This window comes from Eleutherodactylus coqui, chromosome 11 (genome assembly GCF_035609145.1).
Source record: "Eleutherodactylus coqui strain aEleCoq1 chromosome 11, aEleCoq1.hap1, whole genome shotgun sequence".
NCBI classification, from domain to species: Eukaryota; Metazoa; Chordata; class Amphibia; order Anura; family Eleutherodactylidae; genus Eleutherodactylus; species Eleutherodactylus coqui.
The window spans coordinates 85,473,190-85,495,635 of record NC_089847.1 but is presented as its reverse complement, the minus strand read 5'-3'; the positions used below and the strand labels follow the sequence as shown (position 1 = coordinate 85,495,635).

The window sequence follows — 22,446 nt, the reverse complement described above, 5'->3', positions numbered from 1 at the left end:
GACGTCACAGCCATGTTGGTACTCTCATAACTGCGCAACGTGGCGGCCATGTTGGTACACCCACCAGAAAGGAAGCTGTCGAGTAAAGATGGCGGCCTCCATGTTAAGAAGGACGGCACTAGGAGTGCTGAATGCTTCTATGAAGCTGCAGGTACCGATTATTATACATGGCAGTTTGTGGAATTTATTACAGGGGGCTATAAAGATGATAAACGGTGCTAGATACAAGCCATGAGGCAGAGACCCCGGGCGCTCCTGGGGGAGGAAGTACATTTCGGTCACTGTGCACACAAAACCGTATGGCAAAATATCATTGATTGTGTGTATATGCGCGACAAATATGGTTTTCTGCATAGGTCGTGCGTTCTTGCGCAAGGTCATCGCGTTCAGTGCGCGCCGAAGTGTAATGGCACCTTTAGCCCATTATCACACGAGCGACAAAAGTCATGTGGGGTTTGTAACTTTGTCTTTTGAAATGGGGTCATATACAGGAGCGATTTTTAAGTTACTGCCTTTCCCTCGGAACGCCACACATCACCCACTGTATTCAATGGGCGCGGCACGGCGTGCGAGGGGCACACAAGTATGATGTTGACCCACTAAAAACAGTGGGAAACACTCCGCGCTCCTCCATTGCGCTAAGCTGCTACTTCCCTGAAGTGATGCGGTATTAACACAAAAATGCCGTGCATCCGCGAGGAAATTGCAGGTCGGCGAGCGCGGCATCAAGCTGAGTTTCACAGCCCAATGTTGCGTCATGAAGGGGTTAAAGAAAAAAAACAACACACTTTTGCAACATATTTCCAACATTCTACATTTAACCCTTCCCTGCCCTGCATGTACGATGCAGCTGAGGAGCAGATCTTTAGCGAGAAGCTGGCTATAAGTGACAGCCACACCTTTATTCGCACTGCCGCCATCGGAGATGCTGGATGTCAGCTGTTTTATGGCATATGTCCGTCAGTGCTCCTGTCCACGGACGATAGGGCATTGCATTACTCGCAGCAATAATCCAGCTGCGGGGAACGCAGTGCATGCCTTCCATAGCATTGCTATGGAAAGCGCAGCCCACCTGTTCACAAGCGGAAAATCATAGCGATTTTCCACTCGCAGGACTCAAATCACGGCAGGCCACGATACTCCACTGTGAGCCGATTTATCAGATAGTTCTCTGCGGTGAGCCTGTCTGTTCTCACCCCCGCTCCCGGGCAGGGGAATATCACTAGCGATATTCCATCTCGCCCGTGGACAGGGGGCCTCATCCTTTGATGGTCAGTAATCCCCCCAGTACAAGAAACGGGAAGGATCCGTTACACAACAACCTCCAGAGGTTTGCAAATGCATCACGTCAGAAACATCTCCTCGTGGTTTTTTAGGAAGCAAGGAAACGTACCCCAGGCGGACAGCCTGAAATGTTCTTTTGGGAACCAACATATTTTCTTTTATGGGCAACTTGGGAAACCACAATAAATGTTATAAGTGATACATAACGCTTAAACTGCGAAAATACAACAGGCAGCGCTCAAATACGCAACGGTGGAATGCTAATCAAATCAATGTAGGCTCAAAAATAAAGAAAACTATCCTGGGTGTGTGACTCGACCCCCTGGGAATATATATCTCTAGCAAGTACTGAGGAAGAGGTTCACCAAACATGAAAACACGTTCTTCTACTTGGACATCGCGCCACATATCCAAGATTGTTTTGTTATTATATATAAAATAATGAAATAATGAAAGAACCTATATATAAATATTCAAATCAGTGTTGGCTAAGGAGTGATATAGGTAGAAATGGTCAAATATAAGCATGAATGGACCCCCCAACAAATGAGGAAAACTCCACTAAATGCCATTCATAAAATACCAGCCACATAATAACAATGGGGAAGGTTGGGGGGTTTGCTGGTTTTTCAGGTAAGTCAATTTGCCAAATACTTGCAGCCTCATAATACATCCATGGCAGCCCGTGCCCGCAGTACATGCTGACTCTACAGGAACCATCAGGTTAGTGGATATTAAACCAGGAGTCTTTAAAGAACACAACAATCTACAATATTTCTAAAAAGCTATAAAAGCATAAAATAGTTACAGTATCTAAAAATCCTGACAGAATGTTCTTCTAATAGTCTGTGAAGGCCGAGCCGTCTTACCTGCTGGAGGTGTATCGCCCAGAGAGGATCAACAATCTGTTCCTTACCAGCTCTAGAGAGCTATTTAAATTGTCATTTGGTAGGAGTGACAAGGGGGAGGGGCTAGGAGGAGAGCTATTGTGCTACTTAACTGTTAATTATCATGCACCTTGTTGTCTCTTGGAAGATAAGAAACCTTGTATGATGTGATTGTGGCATTAATTAATGAAGTCATTTTAGTGCATAAGAACATTTGGGGAGTAGAGGGAGCGTGGAAACTGGAGATTTTTATCAATATTTAATTTATTTTTTTTTTAGTTTTTTAATTTTTATTCCCGCTGTGCCTGTGGGGATCTCAAGCTACAAGGCCACACACACGTATTTGTTGATTCAATGAATGAATAATTAAATAATTCAGCCATATGCCTTTTATTTCTAGAAGAAGAATAAAAGAAAAATCAATAATTCAGGCCCAATGTCCACGGGCGGTTTAGAATTGCGGGGGAACCCACAATTGGAGCCGCACATGGGGAAGCACGGGCGTCCGCACTGTAATTAAAGCATGCGGATTTGTTTGGCTGACCTTTTGATCCGGAAAACAAGTGCATTTCAGTGTGGATCCCACATGAATCGCTTCCGTTGAAGTCAATGGAAGCCACCCGATCCACGGCCTGCGAGAAAGCAGGAGATAAAAAAAAAATGTACTGCGCATGTCTGACGGCGAGCCGTGCGGACCACCCACAGTACAGATGTCCCAGCAGAAGAGAGGTCCGCACAAACGCCGCCCCCTGCACAGGTACGCATGGTCATCGGCTGCGGGCAGGGTCAGATTCCACTGTGGGCTCCCGCACGCGTAATTCAGCCCACCCGTGGACATGAGGCCTAAGACCATTGAGAGAGAAAATACATGTAGGTGTTATTAAAGATGAAATATGGTGGCATTGGTTATATAATCTAATGGTGATTGTCTAATAAATGAATTATTAACAGCGCCCTCACTCGTGCGTAAGTATGCAGTAGATCGCTGCAATTCAAATACATTGATTTTCGCTGTTACACTCACATTACCGGTTTTTCATTGTATATAATACGTGCATAAAAAAGAACGCAGCATGTTCTATTTTACCGTGTATTTTGCGCCGTAGAGCCCTTTTGTTCTCTATTGGTGCGAACTACACGCTGTACATACGCAATGACATTAAGCGACAGACTGACTGCGCATGTCTATGCGTGAGATGCACTGTCTGCGTAGGCAAAAATTGCTGCCGTATGCCTCGATGAGCCATTCGACACGGCGGTAAAGCACTGCGTTATATACGCAACATTTTACCACATGTTCGTGTGCGTGAGCCCTAAAAGAAATACATCTCTAATAACTTAAAAAGTATTAAAAGTTAGATTTATGTTAAATGAGCAAAAAATTTAAAAAAAATATTCTATATATACGTGAAAATGTTAAACCTGTTTTTAGAGCCCTCGTTCCCCTAAGTTAATACAAGTGGAATTATTTTCATCACATATGGACCTTGCAGAAGAATGGGCCAATATTTATTTGGGCCGGTTGCACACAATTGGGTTGGATTCTGCAGGTTTCTTCTTCTGTACTGCGGATGGACTCAGCGGCACGCTGTCGGACATATTTTTTTTATGCAGTACAGATTTTTTTCAATCCCTGCTTTAACAATGCTAGGCGATGGTATGGAATCCACAAACTTTGAAAATAATTGTAAAAAGTTACAATTATTATTTTCCATAATTCTAGTAAAAGTTTTAAAATCTCTCCTTGGACCATTCCAGATAAAAACCAAATCCTCAATAAAATGTCTATAAATTTGATATTTTCATGCCATCGGTGATTGGACGTAATCTATATGTCTTTGAAATTCTCCTACCTATACATTTGTTAAACTAGGGGTTAATGTGGTACCCATCGCTGTCCCCCGGATTTGTTTAAAAAGTTTAATATTAAAAGCAAAATTTTGTTTAAAAATCAATGGATACCCTCTAAAATAAAATGTTTGTGTTTACTTGGTATATTCTGATAAATCCTTGCACTATCTAGTCCCTTTCCGTGTGGGTGACCGGAAAATACAGCATTTTTTTAGGTTTAATTTCATTGTAATCCCTCCAGTGGGGAATATGCTGAGTATACATTCCTAATTATTTCAGGCCCCATGCTTCTATTGTTCTGGATGGATAGATAAGGTAAGTAGTCCTGTCTGGAAGAGGTGTTTATTGACCTATCACACAATGGAAGAATGGACATGTTGAGGGTGTATTGGGAGCTGTTCTTGTTTTGGGTTGAGTGTTTCTGCATACAATGGGAGGACATTTATTGTGAAAGTTGGGTTTTATTGTTCTTGCTTACAATGAGCGCCTACAAGGCATGTTGTCTACTGATGACACGATCTGTTGTGGACATGACTTTGGAAATCTGTATTATAATAGTATTAAAGTTTCACATTTCTCCACTCAAATTGGAAACTATGGAGACAGAATGAGACCGTGTCATATCTGTGAACCCCTAGAAGTGAGGTGACGGGGCGAGGAGGTGTCATGACTTTTGGCCCACTGGAGAAGATACTCTATCTTTGCACGGCTTTGCTTCCCCAGTTCAGATGAGTCATTTTAGCTAATGATGTGATGTAATCTTTATACCTAATATATAATAATTTATAAAAGGACAGTTATCGCCCACTATGCTCGATTATCACTGAATTTTAATAAATTATGAGTGTTTAACCTTCCATATTGTTTCACTCTCTTTAAAGCGGAATCTGAACCTTAAGGGTTAATGCCCACGGACTGTTTTCTGACGCGTTTCACACGGCGGAAATCCACGGTGTTATTCCGCAGCTATTCGGTTCTATTGAACTTAATAGCTTTTTGCCTTGCAATGTTCACGTTGCAGAATTCTACCGCGGAATTCCGCAGCGTGAATGAAGTCGCGGCATATTCTATTTGCTACGGAAAACCTTGCAGCCGGCTTCAATTGTAGTCAATAGAAGCTGTCTGTCACGCGATACTTCCGCTGCGAGCACAGCAGAAGTATCACGTGATCACGCATCACCGCCGGCTCGTCATGCACTGATCATGTGCACTGGCTCACCGGACGGGACTCTCTTGGCCGATCTGGAGAGGCGAGTATGGGGTCTTTGTGGGGCGCTGTGTCGGACTCCGCTGCGATATTCCGCTGGCAGAGTCTGACACGGCCGTGGGCATGAGGCCTTAGCCTTGCTCCTTGCAGCAGTACAGTGGGATGTTTGAGTATAAAGATGGAATGTCTAGTGTGGCCCCCAACTGTATGATGGTTGCCAGTCAATATTTTCTATCATTTAAAAAAAAAAAAATCAGGGTACCTTTCAAATAGTCAAGTTTGGAAACATATCTTTGGATGAGAACATCTATATATTGTGAAAGGTTAATGACTATAGAGTCAATTTGGGTTATAATGGGTCTACAGAAGGATTTGTGAGATCTTTATGGATTTTTGGTAGATGGTAAAAGATGGGCACTCATGGCACTGAGATGTGCTAAGATAAGGTGACCCAGCAGACCACTATTCTTCAGCTGTCCCGGCTGCTGCTGTAAGTATCCGTGCCCCTGATCTCTCAGTCGCCCCTTCTACAGCAGCCCTGATGTTGCAGTATGCCCTGTCTCTACGTCCGGTGTCACTACCCCCCCCCCCCCCCCCTTAGCAGAGGCGATATTCGCCCCCCCCCCCTTCCTCCTGAGTTAGCACAATGTCCGTGACTCTCCCCCTCTGTCACTCGCCCCCCCTGTCACTACCTCTTTTGATCTGCTGCCTGCGCCGGGGACCGTCCCCCCCCCCCCCCCCCATCTACCCCCTGCTTTGCAACAGCAGAGTGCTGGCCGTGATGTGCTGTCACCTCCTCCGCCTGAGTTCTCACTTAGCCTGGGCCTCAGGGAGATGAAGAGCATTGTTGCATCTGTGGATGCTCTCGTCGGCCGCAAGTTTGCCGCACGCGCACAGAAGTTTGGGGCTGCTGGGAGGATGGGTCTGGGGTGGGGAGCTGTCTGCTCGTCCTGTGCTCTGTCGCCACCGCTGCTGTCTGCACACCTGGCCACCCTGCTCCAGGGACTCAGATCTCAACAGCAACATCTGCAGTTATTGTAGGCTGTGGTGGTGTATTTACGTTCCTTTGTGCTGTTAGCCTTACATTATTACCTGTAACTGCTGCCATGTTACAGGTTTAACATGAAAGCATGTACAGCTATTAATTTAAGGCGAACAGCACAAACAACTTCAAGGACCTTTGGAAAACAGCCAATGGGGAGCTGGGGGTGTGACGGGCATTCCTCCATTGAAGGGCTGTCACACTCCTAGCTTACTGGTGGCGTCAAGATACAATAATACCCTATTAATAATAGTGGGGGTCACTATTATAACTGGGCCAATATAAGTGACACTATTACTACTGGAGCTAATAAAAGGGTCACTATTACTGCTAAGGCCACTGTGGGGGTCACTATTATTACTAAGGCCACTGTGGGGGTCACTATTACTACTGTGGCAAATAAAGGGGACACAATAACTACTGGGGCTGATATGAGGGACACTATTATTACTGGGCCCACTGTGGGGATCAGTATTACTACTGTGGCCAATACGGAGAACACTATAACTAGTGGGTCTGATATAGGGGACACTATTACTACTGGGGCCGCTGTGGGGGTCACTATTACTACTGGGGTCAATACAGAGGACACTAAACTACTGGGTCCACTGTGGGGGTCACTATTACTACTGGGGCCACTGTTGGGGTCACTATTACTATTGTGGCCAATACAGGTTACACTATTACTACTGGGCCCACTGTGGGAGTCATTATTACTACTAGGACCGCTGTGGGGGTTACTATTACTACTGTGGCCAATACAGGGGACACTATAACTATAATATAATAATAATCTTTATTTGTATAGCGCCAACTTATTCCGCAGCGCTTAACTACTATAAGGCACCAATAGTACAGATTTTGACTGTTTTTTAAGTTGCAAAATGTTGCAGAATTAGCTCCCTGGCTTTTTTTTTAAAACTCCTTTGTAATTTTGATAATGACAGAGGTAAACTCACACGTCATAAGCCCCGCCCCTGACCACACCCCTCTGTCCCACCCTGACCCTTAGAAAATCTGGTCAGTTTAACTAAGAATAAAGGAAAATCCTGGCCTCAGAAAAATTCTGCCAGTGCCTACAAAAGTAAGCCGACGGGCCACAGAGACCTCCCGTGGGTTTACTCCTCAGTATTTAATGTTTGCAAAATAGCTGACATCTCTTATTATAACCGTTATTACTAATTCCACTGAATATTCCTGAGCGTGGAGATTATATATACACACACACACACAAAGAAGGGGCAGATTTGGGAGTTTAGTTACAAACCACAGAAAACAGGTACACATTCCACACATTGCTGAAAAGTGGAAGGTTCAATGTTTTTTATGACATTCCAGTAAGTTCCGTTTTTTGCTGCAGCGCTATTTCATGCAGTTTTATAGAAAAATGGCGACACCACACGAAAAATCATTTTGTGTGATTTAAGTTTGCCAAGTGTGACTCTATTGTTCAAGAGCAACGCGAATTCTGGCGTCGATTCCAAAAACAGCGCCTCGTCACAAGCAAAGCTAACTCAAGCGCACAAAACGATTTTTCCTGTGGTGTCGCCATTTTCCCATAAACAACAAGGATGTCCTACGCTGCGGCCGAAAATGGAACTCACTGGTGTGTCAGAAAAACTTTGAACCTTCCTCTTTTTAGTGATGTGTGGATTGTGCACCTGTCTTTTGTGGTTTGGCATTAAATCCCCAAATCTGTTCCCTCTTTTTGAAGAACCCTGTAATATACACCCAGGAGTATGCAGAAGGAGCAGAGTCATATAGATTACAGCCACCACCCCGGCACGGGTTTTCCACTAGTCATGACGTAGAAGCCATTCCAACGAGCCGCCTGTATTTCCCTAAATGATCCTAAAAATACACAACTCAACCCACAAAAACCCCTTTGTGTTGATCTGTCGTTGTAAAAATAGAAATAAGCGGCATGCAGGGGGTCAAAAATGGAAACAAATCTTTCAAATGTATCATTGGTGCAATGTTCAACCTATATAAAATGTGCGTTCTATCAGCGTGTACTGGTATTAATATGATGCACTCACAAACCTAAAGGCTCCTTCTGCACAGAGACAAATCGTTCGCAATTTCAATTGGAATCCCGTTATTCAGCCTATGCAGAGTATTTCCCGACACGTATACTTAACGCATACGCCAAATGTGATGGGAACAGTGCCTTAGCAGATCTTACTATCATCTTGGGTGTTAGCAGAGATGAAAAGTTACTTTTCTTCTTAAGTAAATTTTTGTTTTTCGTGTTTCCTCTTTTCTTCAAGCGGCCATGCAGTGGGTCAGCAGCGAGTGCGACATCTTCATATCCGGGTATAATAGAATCCCATGAAGAGTTCAGGTTTGTAGAACGGCTCATACCGCCCACTCGGGTGCCCAAGCCACCAAAGCATACAGGAGTGACTCCGTCCGGATGGATCCCCCCTAAAGGTTTGTGTGCTGCAGTTCTACTCTATACGGAAACAACTGTTGATGATACACGTGTGGCAGGTGACTTCCTCTCTCCTGCCAAACCTTTTCCTTCTGTTACATTAAAGCAACCCCCCAGTGCTGGAGAAACAAAGATGGCCAAACCGCTTCTATGACTACCTGATACAGTGTTTATAGTATACATCGGTAGTCTAAGACGCTACACACTGCTCTGATTGGCCAGCACTGTTCACATAGACGTCGCTGGCCAATCAGCGCAGTTGTAGGGCTTTAGAGTAATGACATATACTGGTACACATTGTGCATCAAGGCATCAGAGAAGCAGTTCGACCATCTTTGTTTGTTCAGGACTATAGGGTTTAAAGAACCGCATTAAGGGCTTCTTCACACAGCCGAGGGAGATATCTGGCTGTGAATCACGGCCCGATATCGCCATCCATGTGAAAACTGTGGCTGTGAGGTGCTTTCACATGAAAACAGCGTTTCATCACTGCGGGGATGAAGGAATCCCCACCGTGGCTGTAACAGTCGCGGCAGGGGATCACAGAGTTCTCCTATTATTTTCAATAAGGTTGGTGCTGCTGCCGCCGGTTCCACTGAGAACAATGGGCGATATCACAGAAAAATAGGACATGCTGCAATTTTTTTTTGCACAGCATCACAATGCGGTGCCATGCAGGAAAACATTGCTAATGTGAACGAGTCCATTCAATAGAATGGGTTTCATAGTTGTGCAAGATTTGTAGATCTCTTAACGCAACACATCTCGCATGATTTCCTTGCCAGTGTGATGGCAGTCTTAAAGCGGCTGCATGAGAACAGAAAAATAGTATCTACACGTTTTCATGCTGGAATCTGCACCGCACCTTTCCTGTCTGGTATTGCAGATCAACTCTATATTCTGCAAAAGGCCTGACCTTCAATTCTGGACACAGAGGAAATAAATGTATGGCCAGCTGCGGCTCGGGCTTCTGACACATTATGGTTTTACCTCCTAACCTCTATGACCGTGGATTCAGCAATGCAAATTTGTTCGTGTGCAGGCGGCCCAACATCATAGTTATCAATGTTTTTGATAAAGAGGGGCTTAAAAGAACATATACTCTCATGTAATACAGGCGGGCATGGAGGCTCTAGTACCCTGTTGTAATGCCTCTAGCTTGGATACAAGATGTGATACAGGTAGGCATGGAGGCTCTAGTACCCTGTTGTAATGCCTCTAGCTTGGGTACAAGATGTGATACAGGTGAGCATGGAGGCTCTAGTACCCTGTTGTACCTCCTCTAGCTTGGATACAAGATATTATACGGGCGGGCATGGAGGCTCTAGTACCCTGTTGTAATGCCTCTAGCTTGGATACAAGATGTGATACAGGTAGGCATGGAGGCTCTAGTACCCTGTTGTACCGCCTCTTTCTTGGATGCAAAATGTGATATGAGAAGGCATGGAGTCATACAGGTCTTGTATGGTATTTTGTGGCATATTGGTCCACATTTGCTGTAACTGAGCCTCTAGATCGTGCAAATTCATAGGCGGTCATATAGGACCATCTGGGACGCCAACCTCATGTTCTTTTGGTGATAAATTTGGTGACCAGTCAGCCACGAAAATGTGACAATGTTGTGGGGACATTCCTGTGACCCTCTTGTGTGTGCGGCATGGCACTATCCTGCTGCAAAATGCCTCTTGGAAGCTGCTATGAGAGGAACACGTGGCTACAGGATGTCCTGAAAATATCGTTGAGCTGTCATTGTCCCTTGTTCCACTACTAGGGGTGACCGACTGTCATATGTGATGGCCCCCAGACTATCACACCAGCAGTGGTGGTAATGTGCCACTCCACAGCAAAGGCAGGAGTGAGGTGCTCACCTCGAGGTCTACAAACATAAACATGGCCATCATCAGCGTCCAAACTAAACCTGGATTTGTCACTGAAGACAACCCAATTATACTCTGTAGCAGCCCAATTTTGTTGCTCACAGCACCACTCCAAACGGAGGCGATGGTGGGTTTCTGTCAAAGGCAGTACTTGCAATGGGGGCCGCGAGACCAAATGTCCTTAAGCCAAGCACCTGGAAATGGTTCCGACAGACACAAGAGCCTGTAACGATGGCGCTACCTGTCTCTGAATGGCGGACAATGAAACGGCTGTAGCTGCTCGTGCTTGTCGGACGATCCTCTCTACTGGTGGTCTGTTAAGGATGTCCTGAGCCCGGTTGTCTTGAGTGCACCCACACTTGCACTGGTACCAACACTTCCCAATAGTCTGGTCAGAACGGCCTAGGTGACAGAAAATCGTCAATACGACCGTCCAGCCTCTCGCTTTCCAGTATTGCACCCCCGGTTAACCTCTGTTAACTGGGCAAAATCTCTTCAATCACATGATAGAGGCGTCTGATGGTCAACAAGGTATACATTGGCCAAGCATGGAACCTCTCCTAGGGGCTCAAGTGGCAAGACCGTTCATCTAATCACACCACAACTCTAATCATTTACATATCTGCCTGAGGCTTCTACACACGGCCTAGCGCGATATCACACATGTGCACGTGTGATATACCTGCGAATGCAAGGAATCTTTCTGTAAAAAAAAAAAAAAACCGCCTCTCATCATTTCGGTAAGATTGTGACCCTCTGGTGCGGCTTTCAGCCCTGTTGGAGGATCGGCACGTTTCCCATTTTTTTCAATGGGAAACCTCACATCACACTCGCCTGTACGTCACACTGTGCAATGTGTTTTCCTGTCTCATTGAAAATAATTGGCGATACATTCCGAGGGGACACCCACAGATACAACACTCCGAGGTTTTTCCCACGCTGCAATGCAGGAAAAAAACTGTTCATGTAAATAACCTCATTCAAAAGAATGAGGTTCCTATTTGTGCAAAATTTGCAGCTCTCGGATTTTTACGGCCGCGTTAAAGCGGCCTGAGATGTTACTTCATGCTGAGTTTTGCAGCAAGACGACAACTCGCCCTAGGTGCGTGCTTTTTTTTTTTTTTTATTAACTGTGTATTTATAGGACATTCCAAAACTTTCCTAATTTCCTACGAATGGAAATGTGCAACAAATTCTGCATTGAATGAATTTATACCATATGTATAATCTATATATTTTTATAAGCCACAGTCGCTACATTTTTCCCGACTCCACAGCCACGCTCATAGCACTAATTTTCCTGTGGTTGGGGTTTTGTGAAGGTTTGTTCTTTTGAGGGACAATCTGTAGTTTGTTGGCACCATTTTAGGGTTCATATTACATTTTGGTCACTTTTTATGAAATGTTGCCGTTTTGTGCTTTGAAGAGTAGCTTACAGTCTAAACTTTGTTTCTTTGCTAGACACACTCCCAGATCTTCCTTATGTTGTGAGACGCTCGAGGATGCACAATGTTCCAGTGTACACGGACATCACTCATGGTAATCGGCAGATGACCGTTATCCGGAAGATTGAAGGTGACATATGGGTGAGTTATCCTACGCTTTTATAGTTTAAAAAATTGCTTTTCTTTTTTGTCAGCAGCAATATTGCATTTAAAGGATAATGATTCACTAAATGATGAAACAGCTGCTGGCCAATGAAATCAGTAGATGTCAGTTAGTTAAACATTCATATATGGTTATTCTTTGCACACAGTTGAGAAGGAATTTTAGAGCATTACTTCTTACAAATGTATTTCTTAATCCATATTTCCCCCAGTCGTCTCCACGACAGCACCAATTGAGATTGCCTCCTCCTGATAGGACAGGAACACACTGAGAGGTTAAAAGCTCCCTCCCTTCCCCACTTTCCTCAGTGTCTTCCTGCCCTGCCAGGAGGCAGGATCTCTGAGAGGGGCTGGTGGAGAAGCCAGCCAAAGCATACTCACGGGCGGATCGGAGGGCAGTGGGTCAGCCTGTCCTCCCTTCCCAGCCAGACGACTCCCGGGACGCCACATGGGGTGGTAGCCCCCGGGCCAGGTTCCTCCTGCGGCGGCCCATGGGGGGTACAAAGCGGGAGCCTCAGTCCCCCTCCTCCTCCTCGTATAGTCACAGCGCGGCGCTCCAGGAAGCCCTTTGACGGCGGGGGGCGGGGCGTCGCGTCACGTGTCCAGCGTGGTGACGTCATCACGCTCGCATCAAGAGCCGCACGGAGGGGGCGGGGCTTAGCACAGGAGCGCGAAAATTCAAAATAAGGAACCTGAGAGAAGCCAGAAGGTGGACCAGCACTACAGGTCGCAGGGTGTCTGCAGCACCGGTACAGTAATGAGTGCTCCAGCCCCAGAGATAGCTGAAACCTCAGCCTCAGCGGCCGTAAGTAGCCAGTGCGGCAAAAAATACAAAATGCAAAATCCAATGTATTGTATATGGAAAAATTGCATATTTACCCGCAAAAAATACTTTCCCCTCTTTGTCAGGGGATAAAAAAACATCCCCCCCAGAACAAAACCCAAAAAATGCGTGGAGTGCGGGACGAGACTGCCAGCTACGTACCAGAGGCCTCTATGCAAGGCATGCGTAGCTAGGCTAGTCAAAGAGGAATCGGGGGGATTCCTGGATGACGTTAGGAAGCTGGTGAAGGAGGAGGTTCGATCAGCCCCAACGTCACAGCTGGCGCCGCCAGCGAAACGCCAGAAAAAGGCGTACGTTCCCGATGAGCCTTCCGACTCCGAGAGTTCTATCGGATCGGAGCAAGAGGAACAGGCGGCCGAGGAGTCCTCAGACGATGAGGACTACAAAAGATACCTTTTCCATCAGGACGACTTAACAGAATTAATTAAGTCAGTCAGGGCTACATTAAAAATGGAAGAGCCCAGAGAACCACGCACCCTGCAAGACGAGATATTCGGGGTCTAGGGGAGAGGCGTAAACATACCTTCCCTGTCCACAAAAACATCATTAAAATTATCCAAAAGGAGTGGAAGAAACCAGACGCAGGTTCCTTCTGCGCTAGAGGGGTAAAAAGAAGGTACCCATTTGAGGAGGAAGTTTGCACAAGCTGGGAGGAGGTACCCAAGGTAGACGTCCCAGTGGCCAAAGTAGCCAGGAGGACGAGCCTGCCCTTTGAGGACGCCGCACAGTTAAAAGATCCCATGGATCGCAAAGCCGAAGGCCTTCTAAAAAAATCATGGGAGGCAGCAGCAAACATACTTAGGCCAGGGATCGCAGCCACCTGCGTGGCGCGCACCCTGGGGGTATGGCTCGAACAGCTGGAGCTACACTTAAACAATAAAACGCCAAGGGAACAGATCCTAAATTCCCTACCTATCCTGCGCATGGCAACAAATTTTCTAGCAGATGCCGCGGCCGAAACGGTTAAACTCTCGGCAAAAGCTACAGCCCGATCTAACTCAGCGAGAAGAGTACTATGGCTGAAATCATGGTCAGGCGACTTGGCCTCAAAAAATAAACTATGCGACCTCCCGTTCTACAGTCAGTTTTTGTTCGGACCGGACCTTGATAAAATCCTGGAAAAGGCGGACGACAAAAAGAAGGGATTCCCGGAAGAAAAGCCGCAGAGAGGGAAGACCTTCTTCCGAACCCCAGGGCAACAGCCCGAGGCCTACCGAGGCAAGGGCAAGACAGGCCGCTGGAGTTACCCCAAGGGGGGCAGAGGGAGAAATATCCTCTTTAATCCCCACCAGGGGGAGCCCAAGCAGAGACCCTGACGCCAGCTCCGTAGGGGCAAGGCTGGGGAACTTTGTGGACCAATGGGCCGCAATTTGCAAAGGCCCATGGATCCCAAAGATCCTACAGCAGGGATACCGGATAGAACTGGTGTCCCTCCCCAGAAGGAAATTCATCATCACAGGAGGCTCAGGGCAACAGTTACACTTACTAATGTCAGGGTAATTCTAAGTACAGCACCAATCGGGCCCACCCCACTTTACCTGCTGCCGGCGATAAGAAGAAAACACCACACGGAGGTCTGGTATAGTTTCTCACACGGGACATGGCTCTCCTTTATTACAGATTACATGAGATCTTATACCCTTTGTCTCATCACCAGCAAGGGGTGATGGGCTCATAACCATATATGGGAAGTCCGGATTTCCGGCCTGAGACAGTGAAAACAGTCGTTATCTTGATATGGCGCCTCTGGCTTATGTACAGAAAATCACGTATTCAATTAACTCCAGTGCAAAGAGTCACCCACTCAATTCTAAGAAAGCGGCCAAGCATGCATTCTCCATATATGGGAAGTCCGGATTTCCGGCCTGAGACAGTGAAAATTTTGTACATAGTGGAACATCTTGATATGGCACTTCTGGGAAAACGGCCAAGTACACGCGGCCTTCGTCTGGTTCTTCTTTGCTGTACATTTTGTCTTCGCCTGGCAAGGCCTTTGGAATATCTGATGTAAGGCGACATATAAGTTTTTTCTCATTTGGAATTGAATAGAACTTGCATATAGGTATAAAGCATAAAAAACATATGGCAATATATATATATATCCTCACACTAAGGCAAAGCGTTCGGGACCTGCAACATCTAAACGCAATATCCCCCGTACCGCAAAACGAGGAAACTCAGGGCCATTATTCCAGGCTCTTCCTAGTAAGTAAACCCTGCGGGAAACACCGCATGATAGTGAATCTGAAGCCTCTGAACACCTGTGTCAAGTACAGGAAATTCAAAATGGAGTCCATCTCTTCAACGATAAAGTTGATTACCAAAGGGGCCTACATGGCGTCCATCGATCTGAAGGACGCTTATTTCCACGTACCGATCCACGAGGGGTCCCAAAGATACCTAAGGCTTGCAGTGGATATGGGCAAAGGAATAGAGCACCACCAATTCAGATGCCTGCCTTTCGGGATCTCTTCAGCACCCAGAATTTTTACCAAAATTATGGCAGAGGTAGCTGCCTACCTGAGAAAAAAGTCGATCCTAATAATACCCTACCTGGACGATATTTTAATAATAGCAGAGTCCAGGAAACTACTAACAAAGCACCTAGAGATAGTACTAGAACTCCTCCAGTCTCTAGGATGGATCATAAACTGGGAAAAATCCAGCTTAAACCCTGACAGGAAGAAGATGTTTCTGGGCATAACGCTCAACTCAGAATTACAATGCTCCTGCCTGCCCGAGGAAAAAATACAAAAAATCCAGAGGCTGGTCAGATCCTTCTTACAGAAACGATCATGCACAATTCGGGAAGCCATGTCTCTCCTGGGAAGCCTAACGTCATGCATTCCCGGAGTAGCATGGGCCCAGGCTCACACCAGAGCTCTACAGGCCTCCATCCTATCCGCATGGGACAAAAATGTATATCCCAAACACAGTGAAAACATCCCTGCGTTGGTGGACATTCCCAGCGAACCTGCAGAGAGGGGTTCATTGGCTACAAAACCCAGCCACGCACATCACAACGGACGCAAGCGCCTGGGGATGGAGAGCGCATGTGGGGAACCAGTTCTTTCAGGGCCCGTGGTCCCAAAGGATAAAAGAACAATCCTCCAATTACAGAGAGCTACAGGCCGTATGGCGGGTCCTACAGCAGTTAGGAAACTCGCTACGGAACCAGCATATAAAGATACTGTCGGACAATACCGCCACGGTCGCCCATTTTCGGCACCAGGGGGGCACAAGGTCTCCTGTTCTGCAAAACATTTCGCAGAAAATCTTCCACTGGGCAGAGGGCCGGATCCTTTCGATCACGGCAACACACTTAAAAGGGACGCTACACCAAAAAGCGGACTTCCTCAGCAGGAGGCAGATAGACCCAGGAGAATGGTCTCTCTTCCTGGAGGCATTCAGAATCCTGACCAACCGGTGGGGGTCCCCACAATTGGACCTATTTGCAACCAGGGAGAACGCCAAAGTAGGCAATTTCTTCTCCCTCCGGCCAGGAGATCGTCCTACAGCATTCGACGCCCTAGGCCAGGACTGAGGAAAGGGGCTAGCGTACGCATTTCCTCCGATACCGCTGATCCCCAGGGTCTTACAACATTTCAGAACCCAGGTATGCATGCTCATCCTGGTGACCCCCTTCTGGCCCAAGAGAAGTTGGTTCGGTCTTCTGACAACATTGAGTGTCCAGGACCCAGTCACCTTTCTGACCTGGACAGATCTGCTATCACAGGGGCCACTGAACCACCCGGGCTTAGACAGACTCCACTTAACAGCATGGCTCTTGAGGAATCCTCACTAAGGGGGAAGGGATTCTCACAAAGAGTGGTAGAAACGTTAATGTCCAGCAGAAAAAAGACGACCCACCTTATCTACCAGAAGGTTTGGAGAAGGTTCTCCTCATGGAGACAGGGAAGGGATTCCGGGGATTCTATCCCGAGCATCCCTTTGATCTTAGAATTCTTGCAGGAGGGCCTACAGATGGGTCGAAGGTCCAGGTCGCAGCCCTTAGCGCCATATGCGACACAAAGTTCGCGGACAATAGATGGGTCAACAGGTTCTTGACAGCAGCAGCTAGATTACGACCTAGACCCATAAAACTTGTTCCAGACTGGAGCCTTAATTGGGTCCTAAGGGCCATGTCAGCGGAAGCATTCGAGCCGATCGAAGCACTACCGATAAAAATGCTTACAATCAAGACCGTATTTCTAGTAGCCATCACGTCTGCAAGGAGGGTTAGCGAGCTGCAGGCCCTGTCCATTCGCCACCCATTTCTAAAAATCTCGGATTCCAAATTAGTATTAAAAACGGACCCTGCCTTCATGCCAAAGGTGGTATCACATTTTCATAGGTCCCAGGACGTAATAATTCCCTCATTTGTTAGCAAACCAAAAAACGAGGAAGAAAAAATCCTAAGCTGCCTGGACATCAGAAGAGCAGTCCTAGGCTACATAGATGCGACAAGCCACTGGAGACGGGACGACAACCTGTTCATCCAGTTCAGTGGCCCAAATAAAGGGAACAAAGCGGCAAAAAACTCCATAGCCAGGTGGATCCGCCTGGCCATCATAGAGTCCTATAAAGCCCTCGGGAAGGAAATCCCCTTAGCTCTTACAGCCCACTCTACAAGGGCAGTAGCATCCTCATGGGCCGAACATAGCTCAGCTTCGGTCGAGCAGATATGCAAGGCCGCAGTCTGGAAAAGACCCCACACGTTCATTAAACATTATAGGGTAAAAGTGCAGCAGGACGAGGACATGGCCTTCGGCCGCAAAGTCCTCTCGGCAGCAATCCCACCCTAATAAACTTTAGTTGGTACGTCTCAATTGGTGCTGTTATCAGGTTTCCAGGAGTCTCCACGACAGCACCCGTACCCCCCCCCCCCCCGTAAATTGATAGAAAAGAAACTATAGAATATAATATAAAAAATAAATAAATATATAATATAATTTTATAATCAACAAAAAAACCCTGGTTAAGGAAAGAAATTTAAGTTGAGCTCCTACCCCGGCAATTCGTTAGAATCCACTGAGGAAAGTGGGGAAGGGGGGGAGCTTTTAACCTCTCAGTATGTTCCTGTCCTATCAGGAGGAGGCAATCTCAATTGGTGCTGTCGTGGAGACTCCTGGAAACCCGATTATCAGGTAGGTATAATCCATCTTTTCTGGGATGCCTTGCATACATGGCTTTCTTCAGATAATGCCACTCTGTATCAATAGGATTAAAGGAAATGTGTCATCAGAAAATGACCTTTAAAAATCACATTTTTGTGTTAAACATATTTAAGAATTTTTGGTAATTTTTCATTTTTAACGTTTGATCACAATTTGTATTTAAAAAAAAGAAAACAATCCTGAAACCCTGTGTTTTTCACACTGAGCACATGGCCTAATAGAGAAAGCTCACTAAGATTACACAGAAAGGGAAGACTTATGCGCATTGCGAATGGTGCTCTTTACTTATAAGTTGTGACTTTCTACTCCTCCTCCTCGCAAAATAACCTCTACACAAGTCACAGAGCACGTCTAGAACAGTGCCCCATACAAAGTCGATGGGTTTCTGCCTGTCAATCGTGTGAATGTGGCTTTAAATTCTCTTAATGCTGTTAAATGTAGCTCCAGAAACATGGGCGTCTGCCTAGTCATGTATAGACAGCAGAATACAAAGTTCTACAATCTGAAAATAAAAACATTAAAATTAGAAAAATGTTTCACTATTTGATTTTAATACAAAAATCTTTGATCTAATTCCTTCACGGTCAGGACTCTTGACTTGGCCATCCCAAAACACTATCTGTAGTTGATTTGTGCGCGTTGTCATTGTGTTGTTGCAGTACCCAGTGTCTCTCCAGCTTGAGGGCAAGGACCTCTGTCCTTTAGGCTTCATGTCCACTTGTATGCACGGATTCCACTGCTGAATCCCGCAGCAGAATCCCTGCGTGCTTAGACATTGGGAGAAAAACAGTAGTAGCAGTCCTGAATAGATAATTGTCTACCTGTGGCTTGATGTACATCCAGCTGTTTAGCAATGCTTCTGTAGCCTCATCCAGCTTCATGTGTTCACAGTAATCAAACAATAGAGGCGTAGTACTGAGGACTTGCCTATCTTTATTTAGGTCTCCACCTGAGTGCCAAAGCTGTGCGATTTTTATCGCGTTGCTACAATGCGACAAATCGCATGTATGAGAAGCCCATGCCTTCCTATGGGTTACTTCACACATGCGATGTTTTGTAGGATGCAACAACCCGACACAAAACCTCGCAGGTCCAGCGATATGCCCGCGACTCATGATGTGTTGTGGCCCTTGTTTCCCTATGGAGCCTTCCCCTCTGTTGCATTAAATGAAGACGCGATTTTTGGGCAGTGCAATGTAACTTAGACAGTAAGAAATCTTACGGTCAATGCCTAAGCTAAGCCCTAACTGCAGGAAAAAAGACAAAACATCACCTTAGAAGCGCTGTCAGACGCTGATGCAGCAGCTTCCTCACCATCCCATAGACTGTATCTCTTATGACCGGGGATTGAAAAATCCCCGCCTCCTGGAAGCTCTTGTTGTGATTGGCTGACGCTTAGCAGCAGGCTGAGGTTTTTTAATATACCCCCCCTCAAAAAAAAAAAAGATCCTCGCATGTGGTACTACAAAATCGCGGTATCACTGCGAGAAGTCGCAGCGATTTTCTCACTGCGATGCAGTGTTGCCCATGTGAAGGCCTTAAGGATAGGGTGATGCTGTTACACAGCCATAACCACTGTAGCACAGAAATGTCTCGCTGCCATTAACCTGTTCTGATCCAGTGTTGAGATTTCCCTGCATAGCTCCCATGCCTCCGAGGTCCGCTACATATTTCTAACACTATGCAGAAGCGAGCTCCAACGTCTGACCTCTATTCTGCATAGTGTAATATAGGGGGAGTGTGTGGGTGGCAGGGAACTTGGATTGGAAAGGGTTTAACACATTTTACTAGTAATTATTGTAGAAATTTAAGTGTTCACTTGCTTTTGTTTTTTCTTACAACTCTATTGTCTTGAGGTTGTTCTGCTCTCCTAAATACTAAATTTGAGAGCAGTTCCACACACAGTTTTGCTTAGTGTGTTGACCTTTAGGGTTTGCATAGTACAGATTGTTCACATCTTGTGAAGTTCGTAAATCGAACAATCTGTCCTGCATAGAATGATGTAATGCTATGGCATTACATCATACTGTGCAGGCATCGGACAGGCTTCTATTAAGCCTGTCCGGTCAGATAGCGGGACACTATGCGGTTGCTAGGCAGCCGGGGGCATTCTGAAAGGCCCCAGGGCTGCCTATGCAGAACAGCTATCAAGCCGTGCACTTGATAGGCACTCTGCATAGGCAGCCCTGGGGCCTTTCAGAAGGCCCCCGGCTGCCTAGCATCTGTACAGCATCCCGCGAGCTGGTTGCGGGACACTTTATGGGACCCCTGAACGTTGGGTGCCGGCTGTTTCTTACAGGGGACACCTGGCGGAAGCAGTTCCGACGAGCTGCGCCGCTCACCGGAACTGTTAACGCTTTAAAGTGTTAACAGTTCCGACGAGCGACGCGGCTTGTCGAAACAGGCTGCTGGTTGTAAGAACAGCTTGCACCTGACATTATACGGAACGGAATCCACCCACTATCCTGCTCCAAACAAGCATTTGTTCGGACATACGAACAACTAGACTTGCAAAGCAGTTCCTGGAACAGAACCTGTTTGCAAGTAGGGGTCTATCTGTAGTTTTATTCCCCCAAAACACCATGTGTTAAACGTATACCATTAGAGTTGTCATTTTTTGCCTTCTACTAATCAATATAATTTAAATAAATTCCTGTACAAACCCCATACAAAATAAAACCTCCAAACTGCAGTTTTTTTTCCATGCATAAAAGAACCTGTCTTGACTTGGGGCTATGCTTTTATAGGAGCCCTTGTAGGATTAAGGCCGCTTTCACAAAAGCAACAAAACTCGTGTGCTTTTTCTCATGATGCGACAGTGCTACAAAATCGCACGTACGTGAAGCTTATGCTTTCCTTTATGTTCCTTCACGTTAGCGATGTTTTGTCTGATGCGACGGAAAAAAATTGTGGCATGCTCTATACTGCCGCGATTTGGGATGTTTTGTACCCCATGTTTCTCTATGGAGCCTCTTTGTTTATCGCATCTCATGTACTAGCGATATTCGTGAGATGCAATGTGTTTCCCTACCCGCATTCCCAGGGGAAAAAAAGGAATACTACCTCACAGGCGCGATCCAGGTCCACCTGTTACTGGCCGAAGCTCCGTCAGGCAGCCTACAGTCCTCGTTCGCTCACAGAAGATAACTTTCTGGTTGTGGCTACTCAGCCAATTCATAAATCCTGCTTCCACAACATGATTGGTTCTTCAAACTCTGCTCAGCCAATCAATGAAGAGCTGGATGAACCAATCACAGCCCTCACATTGGTTCATCAAGCCCTGCATTGATTGGCTGAGTAGCGATGGATGAACCAGTCAGAGCAATTGCTTCCCGGAGGCGGGATTTTTGAATGCTGCAAGCAGGAAGTGATCTTCTGTGGGCGAACAAGGACTAGATGACACCAAGCGGAGCTCCGGCGAGCAGCCCCGAGCCTTTTAGGTATTTCCTTTTTTTTTTTTTCCAAGGAATTTAGCTAGGGCTTATTTTAGGGGGCTTAACCTTCTCACGAGTTTATCACTTGCAGCAGCGACTCGATGCACGATTTTTCACAAAAATATATCACTACCGCTACAAAATCGCAGGCACACAGCTTCGATATTGCTGTTGCCTGTGTGCAAGAGGCGTAATGCAGACTGTTATAAGTAAGCATACATCCAACAACCTGTAAGAGCTGCCAGCATGGCATGGCCCTATATGTAGCAGGGAGGAAATCTAGAACGGTTTAGGTCATACTTGTGTGTGTTAATTCCCGTCATGAGCAGGTACTTAATCATGTTTTTATGTGTATATAAAGGATCCCTCGCCCCTAATATTCTCACTCCCTTCTCTACCCTCTAAAGGCTCTGGAAGCAGAAGTCCGAGAATTCCTGACCAATCTAACAGGAAGGACACCAGCAACTCAGGTCAATGAGATCAGCCACTCCATCCGGATTAAAGGCTACTTCGATAAGGAATTACAAGCATGGTTAGCGGAAAAGGGTTTTTGACACTATTGGAACTACTCTTTATGGGAAGTACAGAGACTTTGGCCATGCTGAATAATGACTATTGCATTCTAAAAAGTGTTGTTCTAACATTAAAAAAAGAAATGGATTTTGGCTTGTGTAGTTCATAAAATATTATTTTGCCATTTTGGGTGGATTTTCTACATCACACTAATTTATTTGGGATCACTGAGTGGCGCTATTTATGAAGGCTACTCTAAGCAGGCAAGCACCGTAACAGACACTCCTAT

At 46.0% G+C, this 22,446-nt stretch overlaps 2 protein-coding genes across 2 annotated transcripts; both read left to right on the top strand.

Moving 5' to 3' along the window:
* The first annotated feature begins 44 nt into the window (after positions 1-44).
* MRPL49 (mitochondrial ribosomal protein L49) lies at positions 45-22,304 on the top strand. Its single transcript, XM_066582912.1, has 4 exons — positions 45-151; positions 8,542-8,704; positions 12,044-12,168; positions 22,052-22,304. Exons 1-4 carry the CDS (start codon positions 89-91, stop codon positions 22,196-22,198), a joined length of 498 nt encoding a protein of 165 aa, XP_066439009.1. The 5' UTR covers positions 45-88; the 3' UTR covers positions 22,199-22,304.
* On the top strand, positions 12,369-17,975 carry LOC136582107 (uncharacterized). The gene is made up of 2 exons (XM_066582911.1): positions 12,369-14,523; positions 15,148-17,975. Coding segments are annotated over exons 1-2 (1,956 nt in total). The 5' UTR covers positions 12,369-14,521; the 3' UTR covers positions 17,102-17,975.
* Positions 22,305-22,446: the final 142 nt, after the last annotated feature.

What these genes read in the sequence shown, in the direction of transcription:
- MRPL49 (XM_066582912.1), top strand. Translation starts at nt 89, where the DNA reads ATGGCGGCCTCCATGTTAAGAAGGACGGCACTAGGAGTGCTGAATGCT. An exon ending in ATGCTTCTATGAAGCTGCAG is followed by an intron (nt 152 to 8,541) that starts GTACCGATTATT and finishes CTTTTCTTCAAG; the next exon opens with CGGCCATGCAGTGGGTCAGC. An exon ending in CGGATGGATCCCCCCTAAAG is followed by an intron (nt 8,705 to 12,043) that starts GTTTGTGTGCTG and finishes TTTCTTTGCTAG; the next exon opens with ACACACTCCCAGATCTTCCT.